This window comes from Panthera tigris, chromosome B4, assembly GCF_018350195.1.
Source record: "Panthera tigris isolate Pti1 chromosome B4, P.tigris_Pti1_mat1.1, whole genome shotgun sequence".
NCBI lineage: Eukaryota > Metazoa > Chordata > Mammalia > Carnivora > Felidae > Panthera > Panthera tigris.
In genome coordinates, this window is record NC_056666.1 from 46,135,773 (window position 1) to 46,157,495 (window position 21,723).

Sequence of the window (21,723 nt, forward strand, 5' to 3'; positions counted from 1 at the left end):
TTTTAAAAATATGTTTTAGGGGCGCCTGGGTGGCTTGGTTGGTTAAGCATTCCGACTTCGGCTCAGGTCACGGTCTCACAGTCTGTGAGTTCGAGCCCCGTGTCGGGCTCTGTGCTGACCGCTCAGAGCCTGGAGCCTGTTTCAGATTCTGTGTCTCCCTCTCTCTCTGCCCCTCCCTGCTCATGCTCTGTCACTCTCTGTCTCAAAAATAAATAAACGTTAAAAAAATTTTTTTTTAAATATGTTTTAAAAATTTATTTATTTTGAGAGAGGGAGAGAGTGCACAAATCGGGGAGGGGCAGAGAGCGAGGGAGAGAGAGAATCCCAAGCAGGCTCTGCGCTGCAGAGCCCAATGCGGGGCTTGAACTCACAACCATAAGCTCATGACCAATATTGAGAATCCGACACTTAACAGATTGAGCCACCCAGGCGCCTCTTTTTAAATATATTTTTTTAAGAGGTTAGTTTTATATTATAATAGCAGCTGAGTAGTTTAAACAGATTTCCCATTACAAATCTTCTGTGTGAGGTTTTTTTTCTTTCCTGTAACACATTTTAACAAAACTTGGGTAACTTTAGACCCTATATGATATGCAATTTTTTAGTCCTTACAATTGCTTCCATCTGTGGCCCCTTTCCAGGCTTCCAGCTTCCCTCAACACTTCATTCCCCATTCCCCTCTTAAATGAAATCAGAAAACAAATGTCAGGGAGGCTGAATAAATACTTTAGCTGCTCTGTTGTTCTTACAGAAAACTCTGTGGGGCTGAGGAATCTGAATGTGACTGCAGGACAGAGCTGCTCGTGGTCTTGGGAGATGATGTTCTCTGCGGTGAAAACACTGTCTGGGCCTCCAGAGGCCTGGGTTCTCCTCTTCTTTCTTGCTACCTTGCGTTGTCACATGTCGCTTGATATGACTCGAGTTTCTCACTTGTCAAACAAGTAACACAAAATTTCCAGCAGGTCTGATGAAGTTTTGGGGGTGCTGGGGGTTTGTGGGGGCCAGAGCCGACGGCCAAGAAAGAATTCTTGAAGATATCTTTGGTGTAAAAAGGTGATTTTATGAAAGCACGGGGTTGGGATGAGCACTGGGTGTTGTATGGAAACCAATTTGACAATAAATTTCATATATTAAAAAAAAAAAAAAAAGCATGGGGACAGGACCCATGGGCAGGAAGAGCTGGACTGGGGGCCTGATGGGTAACTCATTATATACCCTCAGCTTGGGAGGGGATCAGGGATAGAGTATGTCTCTGAGGAATTTTGGAAGCAAGGTTTCCAGGATCTTGAAGGGCTAGCTGTTGCTAGGGAAACGCTATTTGTTACCTTTAATAAAACCTCAGTCATGAGACCCTTCAGATATATATGGGGGGGGGGGCATAAGCTTGGAGTATGATTGCCAGCATATATCTTGGGGCAGTTGAGATAAAGGAAGTAGACTTACAGGATCCTCCAGGTTGGGATAATGTTAAGCTAAGGTTCTCTTTTGCCTCAGCAAAGTGTCATCATGGAGGCAGCTGAGCTCTTAGAGGGAGGTCACTCTTCTATCTCAAGGACTTGTCAATGGGCTATAGGCAGAAGGGAATTTAATTTTTCATTTGCCTTTGTTTCCTACATTACCATGGCAAGCACTTAGACCCCTGTGCTTTGTTCTTGGGTAGCCAGGAGTGTCTGAGGAATATCACATATTCCACCTGGGGGAAGAGGGGCGGGGGCGGGTGCTAGCTTGTGCTTTGTCCCTCAGCCTGCCTCATGCTGACCCTCATCAGGTCTACAAAAGGAGACAGCGCTAGTTTGGGAGAACTTCTTTGGGATAAGTCAACTTCCCCTTATCTCAAATCGCATTACCTGCTTTGGAGATCACCTAAGGCGGCCTCATTGCCTGTCCTGGGAAGATGGAGAGGATGGCGGGGATGGGGGGGGGGGGTGGGAAGGGAGCTGAACAGACAGCTGGAAGGCCTCAGACTGTGTTGGCCCAAGCGGGTGATGATAGACCCAGTTTCAGGGTGACCCGTTGTGGGTCTTCTCTCCTTCCCTTTAAGGTGGAGACACGGATATGAAAAGAGCAAAGACCCTAGTGTATTCTGCAGGAGGTAATCTCAAAGCTGGAAGCAGTTTCACCCCCGAAAGAAACACCAGTGCAGTTCTCTCCGATTTGCCATCATACTTGACCCCGGTGCTTTGCCGAGTTGTAATTCACCCACCGAGCAGTTACGGGGCATCCATTTTGCATCAGGCAGCGTGCTTAGAGCTTGGGGTATGAAGATCATCTCTTGCTTCTTAGGGAGTTTCTCTTTCCACCCTTTCCTCTCTACTATCTGTCTTCATAAAGAGTTAGAGTGATATTTTAGCTTATGTAGGTCACATGCCTCCCTGCTCAATACGCTCCAGAAGCTTCCTTTTGTATTCAGGATAACGTCCAACCCCAAACTCTTTTACTAACAGTGTCCTGCAGGGTCTGACCTGGGCCTGCTTCTCTGACTTCACCCTACCTGTTTTTGTTTTTGCAGACAGCAATGTGATTCCTAAGTCAGGACCTTTTTTCACTTGGTGGTGGGGAGGACCTCAGGCACACTGAGCTGAGTTGACAATTCTCAGGTTAAGGCACATTGTCACAAGTCCCTTCTCCTGCTTTGTGTATGTATTCTTTTATTTCCAGTTCCCTCATTCCCAGTTTTATCACAGTTCCTCTCTCTCCATGGTAACCGTTCTCAAATGTCTGAAGTGTATCCTATTTGTATGTGCTCTAGCAGAAAGTGATATTTTTGTGGGCAAAATTTTTACCTTATTGTATTTTTAATGGAGTACATCTTTAGAAATTATTTTTTAAATAAAAAATATTAAAAAAAATTTTATTACTATTAATTTTTTTAACATTTATTTATTTTTGAGAGAGAGAGAGAGAGAGACAGAGTGTGTGTGGGGTAGAGGCAGAGAGAGAGAGAGACACAGAATTCGAAGCAGGTATCAGGCTCTGAGCTGTCAGCACAGAGCCTGACCTGGGTTTTGAACCGACGAACCACGAGATCATGACCTGAGCTGAAGTTGAATGGTTAACCTACTGAGCCACCCAGGTGCCCCTAATTTTTTTTTTTTTTTTTAATTTGAGAGAGAGAGAGAGAGAGCAGGTGAGAGGGGCACAGAGAGAAAGAGAGAGGAAGAGAGAATCTTAAGCAGGCTCCATGCTCAGCGTGGACCCAGGGCTCGAGCCCACGACACTGAGATCCTGACCTGAGCCAAAATCCAGAGTCGGATGCTGACCCAACTAAGACACCCAGGCACCCTCTGGGTATATATTTTAAATGCACATGACATATTTTATACTTTTCCCACTCAGCACTAGGTTTTTGAGATCTAGCTGTATTGTTATAGGCCCATTTGCTCACACCGTGGACACGTTTTAATTATCCACTCTCCCAAGGATGCATACCAGCTGCCTCCAATAATAGGAGCACTGTGGCTCCGTGTGAGAACCTGCATGCTGGAGGATTGTGCTTGCTGGGCACAGGCACCTGCAACATAAAATAACTTTTAATTTGCCTCAGTAGTGGCAGACTGTTTCCCAGAACAGCCTCATTGGCTACACTTCCTCTGGACCTTTGCGTTTGCTGTTCCTTTAGTCTGAAATAATTGTCCCCTGGACTCTTCAAGGGACTGTCTTCTCACCAGTGAGATCTCAGCTCAATTATCACTGCTTCCCAGAGGCCTTGCCCAAGCTCACAGTTGTCCCCACAACCTGTCCTCCCCAGGTTACTCTCCATCATTTTTATTTGTTTGTTACATCATAGCATTTTTCACAGTTTGAAATTATCTGTGATCATTTATTCATTATCTGTCTTCTCCACAGCAACGGATGCTGTCCTGGCCACTAGGCATCTAGTATAGCCCTAGCATATGGTGGGTTCAACTGAGTAAATGAATGAAACAATTATAATAAGTAATATTGCAGTATCACCCTGTTCAATGCTGTATGATTGGAGAAGCAAGCAACATAACGGGCGTGAGAGGTGGGAATAACTTCTTATAAGGATCCTAAAGGACAGACAGGAGGCCCAGGTCATCAGTGCCTTCTGCACTCCTCTCAGTTCCACAAGCCTACACGTTAATATCCATCCCCCACCCCCTTTTAAAAACTAAATTCCACAGGGCCTCAGCCCTCCGGCCGGCAAATCCCAACCAGTCCGCAGGGGGGCGCCCAGAACACGCTGGCCGGGGAGAACTAAAACTACATTTCCCGGCACCCCGCGCGCCGGTGACCCGCTTCCGGAGTGCGCGGAAGACATGGCGGCGCCCGAGGAGCACGATTCTCCGACTGAAGGGCCTCAGCCGGCGGTGCAAGAGGAGGAAACTAAAACTTTTAAAGATCTGGTGAGCGTGGATGACTCAGGCTTTTCTTTGTACTGCTGACACTGGGCGCAGGCAGAGTCCATTTGCCTTAGGTTCCGGCTAACAGTGTATAGACGCAGCTGGGGCCTAGCTCGGGTTTCCTTCAGAATTTCCGAAACTTGGGTTCCAGACGCTCTCCCTAAGCCTCTGGGTTTGGATGGTGGGAGGGCTGCCCGTCCCTGAGAGTCCCCATTTGCGCTTTTCTCCCTTTTGGTGTGGCGACGTTTGTATTTGTAAGTTCCCCCCTCACCCCCTCGGAGTAAGATGCAACGGGTTTGGATGCTGACCCAAGTCACTTACTAGGGGCACGTTGTTACCTCGCGGTGCCTCACTTTCCACATCTGTAAATTGGGGGTAATAATACGTACTTCAGCGAATTGTGAGGCTTGAATGAAATAGTGCACGTGAAGAGTTTGGGTTTGTCTCTTTGAGTAGAAAGTGTTAAGTCTTGAAGTACTGCTGTCTCCTAGTGCTCATAAAGAGCGGACCGAGTAGGCTCGCAATACTTCTTGAATCCAAGCGTGAGGGATGCACATGTCACCAGCAGGGTGGCTCCGATAGTCATTTAATTAGGATGGAGGCAGGGGCGCCTGGGTGGCTCAGTGGGTTAAGCAGCCGACTTTGGCTCGGGTCACGATCTTGTGGTTCCCGGGTTCCAGCCTGGCTGCGGCTCTGTGCTGACAGCTCAGAGCTTGGAGCCTGCTTCGGATTTTGTGTTAACCCCCTCTCTGCCCCTCCCCTGCTCATGCTCTCTCTTTCTCTCAAAAATAAAATAAACATTAAAAAAAAAAATTAGCTGGGAGGCAAGTGTGTGTGTTCCTCTTTGCTAAAGTGTATTTTTCTGAATTCTAAGGGTGTGACAGATGTGTTGTGTGAAGCTTGTGACCAGTTGGGATGGACAAAGCCCACAAAGATCCAGATTGAAGCTATTCCTTTGGCCTTACAAGGTAGGTTGAAATTAAACATGTGGCTTAATACAGGTTCAGTATGAAGTTATACTCAATCAACTACTTAACCACTTTTGAGAGCTGTTGTTGTATACTTCAAGTAATATAAAAATATGGTCACTAAAGATACAAAATTTGTGGCGTATTGGCTTTTGAAAAAGTAATTCTGTTCTGAGCTTACTTTCTATAAGGAGATTTGTTGTTTGCAACAGGTGCTAACTTTAAGGACACACTGGATTAAAGTGTATGAAAAAGAAACTTGTTAGGAATTATGAATCAGTAAGTGCAGATTTACATAAGGATGCCTGGAACACACATCAGTATCTAGAGGAGTTGGGAGCTCTCACTTTGTGAGACGTGTTTATCAGATTTTCAGAAGAATGGCTAACGTGTTTGATGACTAGTGGGACTGAAACTAACAGGGTGAACTTTCATGGGAGTAGAGGTAAAGTGCTGCTCTTAGATTCCCAAAGCCCAGCTTCACAGTGTTAGGGTTGGTGGTAAAAGAGACCTAGCAATGTTCACTGAAATTCCTTAAGTTCCATAGAGAAAATGAATGGAATCTTAGCTACATTAGTATAAGAGATTTTCCAGGCAAGCAAAAAAAAAAAAAAAAATATGAACGTATCCGTATGTAGAATTTACCCCTCACTCTGAATTCCTCTCCCATATGTCCCAGGTTAAGAACTCTTGAACTAGCTCTAGTGAGAGAAATGCTTTTGCTCGTTAGAACACATCTAGAATATTATGCTTAGTTCTGGGGCCCAGTTTTGAGGGACCAAGAGTGGCAGTGAGTGTGGTATAGTAACAAGAATAGTCCTAAATAGTTAAAGGACCTGAGTGCATTCAGTCTGCAGAAGAGTAGATCTGGATGGGATATGGTAACTGACTTCAGTGATTTGGAGAGCTGTCATGTGGGAAAGTAATTAGACTTACTCTATGAAATTCCATTTGCTCCTTCTATAAATAGTAAGTATCTGATACAAGTGTAAGGCACCAGAAGTTAAGATTCTGCCCACTCTAAGAACTTAGAGTCTAGTAAGGAGACAATTATAAATCTATTACAAAGTGAACTGGGACATAAGAAAGTTACATTCCAAGTGCACTGAGGGAGGAGAAGAGATTACTACTCATTGGAATGGACTAGAGTAAACTTTAGTTTTTGGCTGGAAAGGTTGGAAGGACATTCAAGCGGAACCTTGAAGACTGAATAAGATTTAGACATTCGTGCATGATGGGAGGGGAGGACCTTCTAGGCATAGGGAACAATATGAAAAAAAAGCTAAGGAGGCTGGAACACATGGGCATGTGTGGAGGCTTGCAACTACTTAATAGAGAATAGGGAAAGGATTAGTAAAGTCTTTGGGGCCAGATTATGCAGGACTTAAATGTGGGTAAAGGAATTTGGTCTTTGTTCCATGGGCAGTGGAGTGCCTTTGGGGATTATTTTTTTAGCAGGAGAATGAAATGCTTAGAGTTGTTTTCTTGGACTATTAATCTCATAGCTTTATAAGGAAATTTAGAGATGAGAGACAAGAGGCTGGGAGACCAATTAGGAGGGCATCGCGGTAATTTTGGCAATAAATAAAGGGTAGGGTAGAGGTAGTGAGAAAGAAAGAAAAATGATAGAAAAGGAGTCATCATGATTTTATAACTAGTTAGTTAATGGAAGGCAAGGGGTAGGGAAATCTAGGATCGTTGCCTGTGTGTTTAGGACATATTACTGGTGTAAAAAGGGAACATAGGAGGAAAAATAATTTCAGGAAAGAGGAGTTCAGTTGGAAATAATTGATTTCGGGCATCAAAGAAATAGACTTGACTGACGCACAGGTGGAATCTGGGAATTAGAGCTTGATTAAGAGTCCAGAACTGGATGCAGATACCACATCCAAAGAGAAGTTGTAGCTGAAACTGTGGAAATGGCTGAGGTTGCCACATAGGGTCAAGAGATGACAAGGGGAGAAATGGAGACTCAATAACAGGTTGAAAATCATGAGAGGACAGTTTCATACAAATTAGGTAAGGGAGAGTGTTTTAGGGAGGGGGTTGTAAACACTTTCAAGTTGTCTAGAGACGCTAAGAGGATGAGGATTGTGTAAAGGCCATTAGTGGGGAAGAAGTTTCGGCAGTCAGAAGTACTGGAATTGCTTTAAAAAGCAAAAAGAAGGGTTGGTGCTTTCTGGCATTTTCCTGCCTGCCCTACAGCATGTGTTGGAAGAATGAACCCAAATTAGGGGGTGGTAATAATTCTTAAATTATTTATAATGTTTTCAGTAAAAAGTTTGTATTTAATGCAGAGAAAGTAGGAGTCCATGAAAGATTACTAGGAACTGAGTAATGTGACTGATATAATCATCATGGAAAGTATTCTTATTCTTGAGGTTATCTCATTCTAAGGAGCAGTTTACAAATGCTTCATTTAAAAAACCTATAGACGCTGGCTCTAAGCAAGAGATTTAAATAATCTAACAAAGTTTTTCTTTTGTCTTCTCTTAAATTAACTTTAAAATTTAGTTTGAGTACTAATGATGGTGTCAGTTTCTACAAAATTATGGCATCCTGGGTCCATCCATTGTTCTTAAACTTACAACAATTCTGAAAGGCAGGAATGATTATTTTATTGGTGATGGCCAGTGGATTAAGTACCTTGGGTGGGTGCACATAACTTGTTATCAGTAGAGCTAGAATTTGAATAATAGGATGTTCTAGTGAAAAGCCTGTGTTCTTGGCCCTATATTATAGTGTTACAGTGGGGAGAGCAAAATCTTTTGATGATTTTTGAGGATGCTTTTCTTCCCATCTGTTTCATGTATTAAGTTTATTTTTCAAAAAAATTTTTTAACATTTTAATCTGTTTTTGAGAGACACAGCACGAACAGGGGAGGGACAGAGAGAGAGGGAGACACAGAATCCGAAGCAGGCTCCAGGCACCAATCTGTCAGCACAGAGCCCGATGGGGGCTCGAACCCACCATCCGTGAGATCATGACCTGAGCTGAAGTCGGACGCTTAACCGACTGAGCCACCCAGACACTCCATATTAAGTTTATTTTTAATTCAGAGATCACTCAAAGTCCTCTAGGAATTTCAGACAGTTTTTTGAATGGCTGCCATATACCAAGTAGTTGTGTTAGGTGCTAGCAGTGTGGCAGGTGAATGAATTTATTCCTGCTCCTCTTACTGGGTGTTCATTCTACACAGATACTACCACTGGAAAGGCTTACAGGTTGTGAGAAGAAGAAAAGAGATAATAGAGAAAAATAATTTCACAAAGTGAATATTGCTTTGTGGGCGGTGGGTGTTACAGCCACATGGATTGAGAGACTTAAGCTCCTTTATCTCCCTAAATCTTTCTTGTATACCCCTTTCTTCTGAAATTTTAAGACTTCCCTTGAAAGAAAAGGGGAACAGATCCCAGTGGGTGTGTTTTTGTTCTTGTTCTTGTTTTTATTTTCCTGTTCTAGAAGGTGTGTTGTACCCAGGCAGGGAGGGCAGAATCCCCACAAAGTTGGGGAATAAAAGGCTTTGGAAGCCCTTAGCTCACAAATAGGTAGAGGCTGTTGCAATGCATTATCACTTACCCTACAACCAAGAGGAACATTAAAGTTAGTAAATGAGGGAGAAATTTTATCCGTATATTGTCATTTGTTGCTCTGACCTTTACAAAATTAGTGCATTGTCTGGTCTGACTTATAATTCACATCTACACCTGTACTTTTATAGGTAACATCGATGTTACTGTTTAGAAGGGTAAATGGTAGAATTCACTAGACTATGGCATTGTTCGCTCTGGCTTGGCAGGATCCTAGTTTAAGTGATCAATGTCTAAAAGACGGATGTTGAGAAGTCTGCTCTACTTGATATCAATCACTCTCCTTTCTTGAGCTCTCTTCCTCCTCAATTTCAAGTCAGTATTATCTTCTGTCTTTCCAGCTATTCTTTATGAGATTCTTCTGGTTCCTTTCCTTTTTCCTTGTAAGGTTAATTCTATCTTTATCCTTTTTTTTTTTCCTCACTCTGAAAACACTACTAAGATTTCTCATCCAGTCCTGAAGCTTTAACACTATCTGCATCAATGAGTCTCAGCCAGTGCTCATCAGAATTACCTGTCTTACTTGCAAAACAGTAGAGATTTCTAGAGTCACTGAATCAGAATTTCCACATGTGTGACCTGGGCATGTATAGGTATAAGAATCCCATAGGTTATTCTGATGTGTCTGCCTTTGGGGGAGCAAAACTGTTAGGATGCTCCCACTTCTGTGTTTCTAGCCTGTACTTCTCTGCTGAGCTCCAAACAAGTGCGTCCAACTGGTTTTTAGATATTTCTCTCTGAGCCTGTTGCAGAAACCTCAAGTTCCTATGTTCAAACCAGAGTCATTGTTTTCCTCACCAGAGCTAATTTTCTATATACCCTTAGAAACCCATGTGTCAACCACATTTTCTTTCATTACTTTGTACATCTCGTTTTTATCCTCACTGTCTTGCCTCAGTTCAGACCACCATACTAACTCCCCTGGTATCCTAACTGAGCTCTTACTTTCCTGTGTGTTCCCCATTCTGTTAAGGTCATCTTAGGTCATGAGGAAGAGAGTCACCCAGGTAACCTCGGAGAAAAGGGGTTTATTGTAGGGTTAATCTCTAGGTAAGGAAATCTCAGCAGTTATATACAGTCAGGGAACAATGTGAGCATCAACCGTGGAGGTCATTATCACTAGGAAGCAATCTCAGCAGGCGCTGTTGGAGTGCACAGCTACCTTGTGAGCTGCAGCCAGCCAGCCTAGAGATGGTGGCCTTGGTTTGGGAGTTAATTTCCAAATCTTATAGTTACGGCTTGATTGGTGATAACAGACCATGGGGACCTCTTCTTAAGGGATTACTTACGGCATTCTTCCCTCAGAAGAAGCAGTGTAAATGCATGTACTGTTGAGCTCCTTGGCTCATTATGCCATCAGGCATAGGGATTATCTTCCTAAGGAGTAACATTGATTGTCATGTTCCCTGCTTAAAATCCTTTAATTCTCTCTCTTACAGGAAGGCATCAAAACACCCTATCATGGCTTTCTAGCCTCATTCTTCTCCCTCTCCCTCCTTAACATTTCTGTGTTCCTGCCGCATTGTACTTCTCACTCTCCCTGCACATGGCTGTGTTCTTTACAGCCTCCATCCTCTGTTCTCTTATAGGAACGTGCTTCCTTTCTTTCTTTGCTTAATTCCAGATTTAATTTACTCATCAGGTCTGTTAGCCTTTCCTGACTCCCCTGGGCAGTGAGTTACTCCTTCCGTTGTGTTCTCACTGTATGTTGTAGGGGCCTGTTGTAAAGCCCTTATCACATTATATCATATTTGTGTATGTCACCCCTGGGTTTTAAGCTTACCTAGGACAGAGACTATGTCTTCTGTCTGTTCAACCTTCCTCTCCCTCCAGTTCATCAAATATTTATTCACTGTCTACTTTGTGCCCACGTTGTGTCATTGTAGAAAAAGGGAAATAATGCAGAGAGCGTTTCTTTGCTGTTAGAGGTTTTCTTTTTCTTCCTAGGTCGTGATATCATCGGGCTGGCAGAAACTGGCTCTGGAAAAACGGGGGCCTTCGCTTTGCCCATTCTGAATGCACTGTTGGAGACGCCCCAGCGATTGTTTGCCTTAGTTCTCACGCCCACTCGGGAGTTGGCCTTTCAGATCTCAGAGCAGTTTGAAGCCCTGGGGTCTTCCATTGGTGTGCAAAGCGGTAAGTGTCTGACAGGAAAGGAACTGTAGAGTTTCTTCATAAGTTGAAAATGAATGGAAAAGGAGAATAGAAGCAAATATTATTAACATGACTTTATTGACCTTAAGAGCGAATTTGGTATTTTAGCTTTAGGGAAAGTTATACGGGAAGAAAAATTTAAGTAGAAATCTAGCACTGGCTTAAAACGTATTCAGTGAACTATGGAAAAAATTGAGGGTCTCTGTTCTGTATTCTTTTTGTTTCTGTAGCTGTGATTGTAGGTGGAATCGATTCAATGTCCCAGTCTCTGGCCCTGGCGAAAAAACCACATGTAATAATTGGTGAGTAATTGACAACGGTAAAAGGCACTGACAACGATGAATTGGAGAAGATCTGTCCATGTTGCATAAAACTTATTTGTGTAGAAAGATTTTGAAGAAAGGATTTTTGTGGTCTTGTTTTATTTTTTAATTTCCGAAATTTTGGGGGGCTTGGTGGGTCGGGTGGTTGGTAACTTTTCTTTTTGTCCTAGTTCTTAAACATTGCCCTTTCTCTTCAACCTTTCTTGATAGCAACTCCTGGTCGACTGATAGACCACTTGGAAAATACAAAAGGTTTCAACTTAAGAGCCCTCAAATACTTGGTTATGGATGAGGCAGACCGAATATTGAATATGGATTTTGAGACAGAGGTGAGCACCCAGTTTCTTTCCTCATCGTAGGACATCTCAAGTGCCCTCTTTCAAACTTTGGTTCATTGCACAACTGCTTTGTGGAATACTATATCATTATCAGTTAATTTAAACATTTCTGCTGCCTTTTTTTCAGTCTTGGTGTTCCTCACGTTGTCAGTGCCTCAGTATCCTCTAGAGAATATAGTCTGACTGTAGTTTTAGAGATGAGAAATTTCTACCAGATTTCGTTTCTATTTTATTTGATATATACCTCTTTCGTATACCTTGAAATATTTTTATTTTCTGTCATCATAGCTGACCCACTCATAACTTAGTTGATGAACACTTTTGACTTTTCTCTTAGATTAGCTCTACTGTAATTTAAACTGTTCTTTTCTCTGAGTGGCATTTTTTTAAAACAGCATATAGTATGGTACAAATAATAAATATTCAATAAATTTTAGCTGAATTGAATGGAATTTTTGAGTTCCCAAATTCCCACAGTGATATATTTAGTTTTTCATTCTCTGCTTCACAAAGAGCATTTGTAAATATCCACTCTAAATGTTACGTTGGTATCCTTTCTTTGTGCCTTAGGTTGACAAGATCCTCAAAGTGATTCCCCGAGATCGGAAAACGTTTCTCTTCTCAGCCACCATGACCAAGAAGGTGAAGTTTTCTAGCACTTCTGATTTCTTCTTTATTAAGTGATAAGTAAAAACAGCATTTAGGAATCAGCGTACTATTCCAGGTTTTTTCTGCAGGTGCAAAAACTTCAGCGAGCAGCACTGAAGAATCCTGTGAAATGTGCTGTTTCCTCCAAATACCAGACAGTTGAGAAATTACAGCAATATTACCTTTTTATTCCTTCTAAATTCAAGGTAAAGTGTTTACTTTGATCATTCCTGCCTCTCCCTCTCCTTCCTCACTAAAGCATCTGAAAGTGTGTCCACTTTTGATTAGCTAAGAGTTGTGCTACTGTTTGTTTTAGAACACATACTGTGCTTATATTTATCACTGATAAAGTCAAACATTCCGGGAATTCACAGCATGCTAAACCACAATAATGAAGTCATGATGTAATTCCTTTCCAGCCCCGTTCTTGAAGTAGTTTTTCTTTTGTCTCCTGATTATGTGGCTTTTTTATAGGCAAGGGACCCTCGTTTTATGCTTTGATGTAGGGACTTTTCCTGGTTGCCGAGTATAGATTTCCTTGTGCTTGGCTCCAGGCATGTGAAATTCATGGTTCACAGAGATGATAATGCTGCTTCAGGAGTGCAAACTGGCAGCTGGGGTCTGGGTAATTGAGAGTCAACTATAGGCTTAGTTTTTTAGATAATTTATCTTCCCGGGACTCCAGTCTTTTCTTCAGATCAGTTACTTACATTGATTGTTTTGGGTTTGTAACTTAGGATACCTACCTGGTTTACATTCTAAATGAACTGGCTGGAAACTCCTTTATGATATTCTGCAGCACCTGTAACAATACTCAGAGAACAGCTTTGCTGCTTCGAAATCTTGGATTCACTGCTATCCCCCTCCATGGACAGATGAGTCAGGTAAAGATTCTTTGGCATCATTAGTGGTGAAACGTGGTGTGAAAAGGGTAAAGCTTATAGCAGTAGTTCTATACAATAACAACATGAGGTGTTCATGCATCTTTTCAGAATTGTTTTGATTTTATGGGCTTTAAAGTGTTGCTCTAGTTGCTTACTTCCTCCTTTTAGGATAGTAAGAGGCTCAAATTAGAAGATTTCATAGTTACTTGTCTGGTATGGAAGCTTTTCAGTTGATTTATTCAGCCCTAGTGCTAACGTTGATTCTTTGGTCTCTAAAGATGTTTCATAAATTATTTTTCAACTATCTGTCATGTTAAACAATCCCCATTTCCTGTTAGTATTTTCTAGCCTCGTCTTAAATATTTTTTTGTTGCTTCCATGTTTCCTTCTGATCTGTGGAGCCTAGTTTGGACTTAGGGGAAACATCCTTTTAAAAATTTCTGTCTTGGTTCTTATATTTAGTGTTTCTAGTTTGTGTGTCTTAGATTCTGAGATTCCTTAGTTTATCAAGATTAACATTCTTTTCATTTCTTTTCATCATGTCAGAGCAAACGTTTAGGATCCCTTAATAAGTTTAAGGCAAAGGCTCGTTCTATTCTTCTAGCAACTGATGTTGCAAGCCGAGGTTTGGACATACCTCATGTGGATGTAGTTGTTAACTTTGACATTCCTACCCATTCCAAGGTGAGTCCCATTGCTGACCTGAGTGTCTTTAAAAAAAAATTTTTTTTAATGTTGATTTGATGTGTAATGTTTTTTTTTGAGAGAGACAGAATGTGAATGGGGGGGAGGAGAGAGAGGGAGACACAGAATCTGAGGAAGGCTCCAGACTCTTGAGCTGTCAGCACAGAGCCCCATGTGGGGCTTGAACCTACAAACTATGAGATCATGACCTGAGCGGAAGTCGGACACTCAACTGACTCAGCCACCCAGGTGTCCCTGCTGACTTGACTTTCTAGTTTTGAACTGTATTTCTTTCTTTCTTTCTTTTTTTTTAAATTGAGGTATAATTGACATAAAAGATTAGTTTTAGTTGTATAACATAATGGTATGATGTTTGTATATATCAAAAAATGATTGCCACAAGTCTAGTTACCATACATTGTTATATGAGTTTTTCTTCTTGCACTGAGAACTTTTAAGGTCTACTCTCTTAGCAGCTTTCAAATGTGTAATATAGTATTATTAACTATTTTTGCTATGCTGTGCATTTCACTCCCATGGCTTACTTGTATTATAACTTGAGGTTTGTACTTTCTGACTCCCTTCACCCAGTTGATTCCCTACTCCCATTATTTCCACCTTTGGAAACCACCAAATATGTTGTCTATGTTATGAGCTCAGTTTGTTTTTTTTTAGATTCCACATATAAGTTAGATCATACACTATTTATTTTTTTCAGACTTATTTCACTTAGCATAATGTCTTTAACGTCCATCTCTATTATTGCAGATGGTAAGATTCAACTCTTTTTTATGGCTGAATAATATTCCAATGCGTCCAAAGTGTATTTTTTAAAAATATTCTTTTTTTTTTTTAATGTTTACTTATTTATTTTGAGAGGGAAGGAGAGAATCCCAAGCAAGCTCTGTTGCTGTCAGAGCAGAGCCCTACATGGGACTCGATCCCATGACCGCAAGATCATGACCTGAGCTGAAATCAAGAGTCAGATGCTTAACTGATTGGGCCACCCAGATGCCCCTCCAAACTGTGTTTCTTAATGGAATGTTTTCTGTATCCTTTTTTTTTTTCTTCTTAATCCTTTATTGGTTAAGTATCAAAAACTGGGAAAGCTCTTGATTTATTTTATTCTCGTTATCTTGCATGTGCCTGAGGACGTGATATTAATAAATGTGAATGAAGGTAGCCAAAGAGAGGTGTGAGATCACAGGAGTAGATGCAGCACGTGCTGATCTTTGTCAGTCTTACTTCTTCAGAGTCGTCAGCTTGTGGTTCTCAGTGTATCTCAGGGTTTCTCAGCCTTGGCACTATTAATGTTTTGGGCCAGCAGATTCTTTGCTGTGGGGCTGTCCTTCGCATTGTAGGATGCTTAGCAGCATTCCTGGCCTCTACCCATAGGTGACATTATGACAACCGCATATGTGTTCTGACATTTCCAAATATCCCTGGGGAGGACAGAATTGCCCCCAGAACAACTAGTATCTCTTGGCTTTGTATTTAACTGCTGTAGACAAGGTGCTGTCTCATTTGATTTTCCCAATAACTCTGAGTGTGGGCATGTGTTTCTATCCCTGTTTTATAGATAGAAACCAAGATTCGAAGAGGCTATGTGACTTGTAGATAGTTGTGTAGCTGGTAGGTGGTAAGACCAGAGCCATGATGCAGGTCTGCCTCTAGATCCAGTGCTGTTTTTCTCTAGACCATGTTGTCGGCAGCCATGTAGATATGCTTTAGATTTGTCTTTCTGTAAAGAAAAGAGAGTCAGTTTTGTTCTGCAAGGAAAATAAAAAAGATGAAGTAGCTTTATCTGAACAAATTGCCCAGTCCATTTTTCCATGTTTCAACATGAGTTTATTTCCTTTCAGAAGTTTGCAGTAAGACTTTGTGTTCATAGTTTTTTATTTAAATTTTATGTAACTCAGATTTATTTATGCTTTTTTTCTCAGGATTATATCCATCGAGTAGGTCGAACTGCTCGAGCTGGGCGTTCTGGAAAGGCTATCACCTTTGTCACACAGTAAGTAAATTGACTTCAGGAGCAGAACAATGCAGAGAAAAGAGCAGAGCTTTGGTGCAGACTGACTTGGTGGCCTGACTTTGCCACTTACTGTAATAGTCATTTAAGCTCCTTCATGTTGTTTTCAGCATTTGTAAAATGGAAATAATGGTATCTACTTAACAGAGCATTAATGAAGATTATATACATATGTATATATATACATGTATCCTATATATATATATATAGGATACATGTATATATATATACACGTATGATCTAATGTAGCATTTGGCATATAGAAACACACAAACCCCTGCTCCTTCTTTCAACTGCTGAAGCTGGAGAGTAGTGATTTTCCCTCAACTCAGAGTATTAGAATAATTATTTTGATTTTGCTTAAAAAACTTTAGGGGCGCCTGGGTGGCTCAGTCGGTTAAGCGTCCGACTTCGGCTCAGGTCACGATCTCACTGTCTGTGAGTTCGAGCCCTGCGTCGGGCTCTGTGCTGACTGCTCAGAGCCTGGAGCCTGTTTCAGATTCTGTGTCTCCCTCTCTCTCTGACCCTCCCCCGTTCATGCTCTGTCTCTCTCTGTCTCAAAAATAAATAAACGTTAAAAAAATCTAAAAAAATTAAAATAAAAAACTTTAATGTTTATTTTTGACCGACAGAGCATTAGCAGGGGAGGGGCAGAGAGAGAGGGAGACACAGAATCCGAAGCAGGCTCCAGGCTCCGAGCTGTCAGCACAGAGCCCGACATGGGGCTCCAGCACAAACCACGAGATCATGACCGGAGCCGAAGTCAAACACTTAACCGACTGAGCCACCCAGGCGCCCCGATTTTGTTTTTAGAGAGACAAAATTTTGGCTTTTCTGGGAGTAAAAATATGTTGGGTGATCTTCTAGTGGGCTCTGTACCGAAGATTGCTCTAATCAGTATTCTGGATTCAGTATTGTTTAAAACTAGCGTCAGTTGCCTCATACTGCATAATGTGTAGTTTGGGAATGGAGAGACAGCTGCGTTGTCAGCCAGCCAAAACCACACCAATTTTCCTTCCTCAGGTATGATGTAGAACTCTTCCAGCGCATAGAACACTTAATTGGGAAGAAACTGCCTGTCTTTCCAACACAGGATGATGAGGTTATGATGCTGACAGAGCGTGTCACTGAAGCCCAAAGATTTGCCCGAATGGTATGCAACTTACTTTTTCACCAACTTTTATGCAAATAATGGTAACTACGTGCTAGATGCTGTTGGATTAATCCTCATAACTAACTGCAGGAAGTATTATTTTATTCTAAATTTAAGATGAGCATACTAACGTGTAGAGATGGTAGGTAATTTGAATCGAGGTCTGGACTCAGTCTGACCACAGTGACCACATGCTCAGCCACTGTTCGTGTTTCACATGTGGCAAGAAAACCTCTGGATTTGAGATCAGAAGACCCAGCTGTGAATTGGACATTGTGGTTTGAACAATGCGTCTGACCTCTCGGAATCAGTTCCTTGCCTGTAAATTGGAAATAACAGTTACCTTGATCCTTATAGAGGTTTTTTGGGCATCAGATAAGCTAACGTGAACTGCATTGTAACTAACAGTAAGTAGCAGTAATAATAACGGTGAGGATGGGAAGATTGTAAAAGAGAATCCTAGCAAGTGCTATCTGCTCCCTAGAGTTCTAGTCGGGGGGATGAAGAAACTTTGCCCCTGGGCTGCTTTCTGAGTAGCTGAGGCGTGGACTTGTGTTTTTCTGCTCACATAGAACTCTCATTTGGTATTTTGGTTTATAAAAGTATTAGATATACATTGGAAAGAATTTCAGAAAATATGGAAAAGATTAAAATAGTAAATGAGACATATGAGTTATCCCCCACGGTGAACATTTGGCTCTTGATAACATTTGGCTATTTTTCTTTTTTTAGCCATAATTAGATGTTATCTAATTGTATATGATTAACATTTTTTCTATTTTAACAAATATAGAGCAATGTGATCACTTCTCAGTGGCTACAAAAAATGCCATTATAAATATATAACATGACTTACATGGGTGTATATTTATGTTTGTTCACATGTTTTGTGTTTTAACTAGTACCATGTTGGACATCCTAGTATGTACAGCTTTGTGTACTCGTTTCCTTAGAATAAATTCCTAAAAGTAGAATTAGTTGTCGGGCCGAGGAGTAAATGGAGTTAAAATTTGAATTCATACAGAATACCAGATTCCTCCCTCTCCCACCAGAAGAGCTGTCGGCAACAGTTTATGTGGGTGTCCCCACACCTTGACAAATACTAGATACTACCATTCTCTTAAATCTTTGCTGGCCTGCCATGTGTAAATAATAGCTTATTGTTTTAATTTTCATGTAAACATTTTTGTGTATTGGGGTTTTGGTCTTCTCCCTTTGTTAGTGTGAGGTATTAGGGAGTTATGTAGTGGTTTTTTTTTTTTTTTTATGTTTATTTTTGAGAGAGAAAGAGCGTGAGTGGGGGAGGGGCAGAGAGTAGGAGACACAGAAATCGAAGCAGGCTCCAGGAGTTGCCAGCACAGAGCCCAACACGAGGCTTGAACTCAAGAACTGCAAGATCATGACCTGAGCTGAAGTCAGCTGCTTAACCGACTGAGCCACCCAGGTGCCCCGGTGTTGGATTTTAAGGAGAGGAGAGCAGGATGTGTTACCCTCAGTGACAGTAATTCATTTTCAATCCCATCCTTTCTCTTTTCTTGCAGGAGTTAAGGGAGCATGGAGAAAAGAAGAAACGCGTGCGGGAGGACACTGGGGACAATGACGACACGGAGGGTGCTATGGGTGTCAGGAACAAGGTCGCTGGAGGGAAAATGAAGAAACGGAAAGGCCGTTAATTTCTTTTATAAAGAGTTGATTTAAGCCTTTTGTTTCGTATAAGGGGATTGTAGAAGAGGATGAAGCCCCCCTCCAGCACAGTTCCTCAGACCGAAATCTGTCACAGTGATGTCGAGAACCTGCTCATCTACTTGAGCACTTGCTTTCCTTCCGTAGGGTGCCATTACTGCACACCGCTCTTTACGGTGCTCGTGTCAGCTTTAGTTTCTTGGTCACGAGATGAGTAGGATGTGTTCTTTTATCACTTCACACAGACCTTTTGCTTTTTCAGCTGCAAGTCAAGGACTAGGTTGATGGAGCTCTGGACCTGTATTTGTAAAGGGAAGAAGCTTCTATATTTGTAAAACTGGTGGTACTTAAGCAATCTCAGCTTGTGCTTCATTAGACCAAATGTGGACTAATAAATTTACCTACTATTTTTAAAAGATTCAAACTCCTTGAAAACCTTTACGGGTTGAGGGACTTTACAGATTTAATTAAGATCTTAAGAAATTGACAGTGGCAGTTATGTGGCGAAATCATTGCTTGTTCTTAATTAAGGTAAACATTATTTATGATTTTTAAAGATCTGCAAAGGAACGAGGTGATGGATGGCTTTGAATGGGAAGTCCTGCTTAAAAGGTGATTGTGTTTTTCTTGGGGATGGATCAAAGGCCTTAAGTAAGACTGCAGAGTCTCTTAGATCCCTAGGTACATTCACTTCCCTGACTGCTCGGTTTAAGAAGACTGTTTTCGGGTTAGGAAGAAGACTGCTCGGGTTAGGAAGACTGGTTTCTTCTCTTTTGTCTCCATCTATATGGCTACATAACTCAGAATATGTAAAGCTGGATCATCAGCTCCTGGAGAGAAAATAGACCATGGCTCTGTAGAGACTGGGTCAGATAGGGGAAAGTTGATGGAAATCAGAAACAGCTGTGAGCTTCATGGTCATGAATAGTCTTGTGCCCTGAAGACTTTCAACTCATAGAAGATGCCTAATCATTTTTGTCAAATGTAACAATTTTATTAGAAGAGAAAGGGTCTGAATTGGCAGAACCAGGGTGAAGAGATTCCAGTGGTTTAAGATTGAGTTTTGAAGAGAAACTTTCTATGTATATCTTAATGGAAAGTGCGTCTTAGAGTCAAAGTATCTGGCAAGAAGTGAAAAATAGATGTCAGTAAAATTCTCTGTGGTAGTCAGGTGTGGATGGTTATTTGCAGGAAGATCTTTATAAATATAGGGTACATTCTGCCAGAAACGTATCCTAAGAGGAATGCCTGTGGATAAGGCATTTATAATTAATTGAAATCTAAACACATGGATTATTTTGTTTAGGTTGCTCCAAATTTCATTGCTCCTCGTTATGGTGCATTTGAGTGAAGGTTAAATTAGAAAAATTAGGAGTCAGTAAGAAAGAAGGAAAGGAGAAAAAGGGTAGAAGAAAAGCAGGAGTCAAGTAGTTGAGTGGGGGCCATAACTGTGACTTTGTTTTGAATTGTGGGTATGATTGGAGGCTAATTCTCCCTGAATGTTGTATTTTCCAGATGGAACTTTCTGCAGTGGCTTGGATAATAGCAACACTCTCTCTGAGCCTTTGGGTAAAAGTGAATGGAGGGTTGCTGTTGTCATTCATTGGAGGACTTCAGAAGCAAGTTGACATTGAATTGGGGTGTGGGTGGTGGGTAAGGAGAAGAGATTGGAATTATCCTGAAGGTGTCTGAACTTTCTAAAAAAGTGGAGTCTCTCACATAGGGTCCGTGGACCCCTGAAGTATGTGCCTATTTCTGGGGAGACTGAAAGGGTTAAAAACTACTCTAAAGCTTAGCTGTTGTCTCTAAAGTATACATGTAATTATGCTTTGCTAGGATGGGATGATAGGATACTAAGCAAAGAAACGTGGATGATGCATCTTTAGGCATATTAGTAGGTCCAGACTGTAAGCTAGAGTCCTACACAGAACAAATAAAGATATTACTATGGAGGACAGGAGGCACAGAAATAAATGAATGTGATCTGTTAGTAAATGAGGACAGAGCTGTGAGTTTGTGCTATTATTTAGATCTGTTCTTCATGTTCCCTTATCCTCTAAGGTAATGTTGCGAAGTCTTGCTGCTGAAACCCTCATCAAGATGTGTGTTAGTTTCCTAGGGCTGCCATAACAAAGTCCTACAAACTGGGTGGCTTAAAACAACAGAAATTGATTGGCTCACGGTTCTGGCAACTGGAAGTCTGAGATGGTGTTAGCAGGGCCATGCATCATCTGAAACCTCTAGAGAAGACTCCTTGCCTCTTCCTAGCTTCTGGTGGTTGCTGGCAATCCTTGGTGTTGCTTGGCTTGTGGCAACATAACTCTAATCTCTGCCTCCCTCTCGATGTAACCTTCTTCCTCATGTGTCTGTGTCTTCACATGGCCTTCCTCTAAGGATACCAGTCATTGGATTTAGGGTGCACCCTAATCCAGTGTGACCTCATCATAACCAATTATATCTGCAAAGACCCTATTTCCAAATAAGGTCACACTCTGGAGTTCTAGGTAGACACAAATTTTAGGGGGAGATTATTAATCCAGTGCAGACCATCTTTCTGTACTGCTATATTCTTTGGGGTTTAAGACTGCATTGTGGAATAGAAATGGCAGATAGAGTTGATTACAAAGAAAGTGGAGAAAAGACAGAAGGTAGGTCTTCAGAAATAGTAAGATGGGTAGACGTATAGAAGTTTAAAATGACATTCTTTTAAATGAAATGTAAATTATTTTTGCAGTCAGTGTACCAGAGGCTCTAGTTTCATGAGTAGGAAGGGTGTTTCTGGCCTTTCTTCTGTTTCCTTCTTGATCTAATCCCTTAGTTCTGCTTTCCTGATTTAAGAAACAGAGCTTCAAAATAACCCACCAACCTCTCTCCCTCCCCTAATTGCAAACAATTCCCACA

The 21,723-nt window shown here is 41.4% G+C and overlaps 1 protein-coding gene across 1 annotated transcript; it reads left to right on the forward strand.

Annotated features, from left to right (window-relative positions):
• Positions 1-4,273: 4,273 nt before the first annotated feature.
• Positions 4,274-21,006, forward strand: DDX47 (DEAD-box helicase 47). The gene is made up of 12 exons (XM_007076300.3): positions 4,274-4,367; positions 5,239-5,332; positions 10,871-11,059; positions 11,308-11,379; positions 11,611-11,729; positions 12,309-12,380; positions 12,476-12,592; positions 13,124-13,270; positions 13,817-13,954; positions 15,898-15,968; positions 17,010-17,139; positions 18,681-21,006. The coding sequence occupies exons 1-12, from the start codon at positions 4,281-4,283 to the stop codon at positions 18,810-18,812; spliced, it is 1,368 nt and encodes a 455-aa protein (XP_007076362.2). The 5' UTR covers positions 4,274-4,280; the 3' UTR covers positions 18,813-21,006.
• The last annotated feature ends 717 nt before the right edge of the window (positions 21,007-21,723 follow it).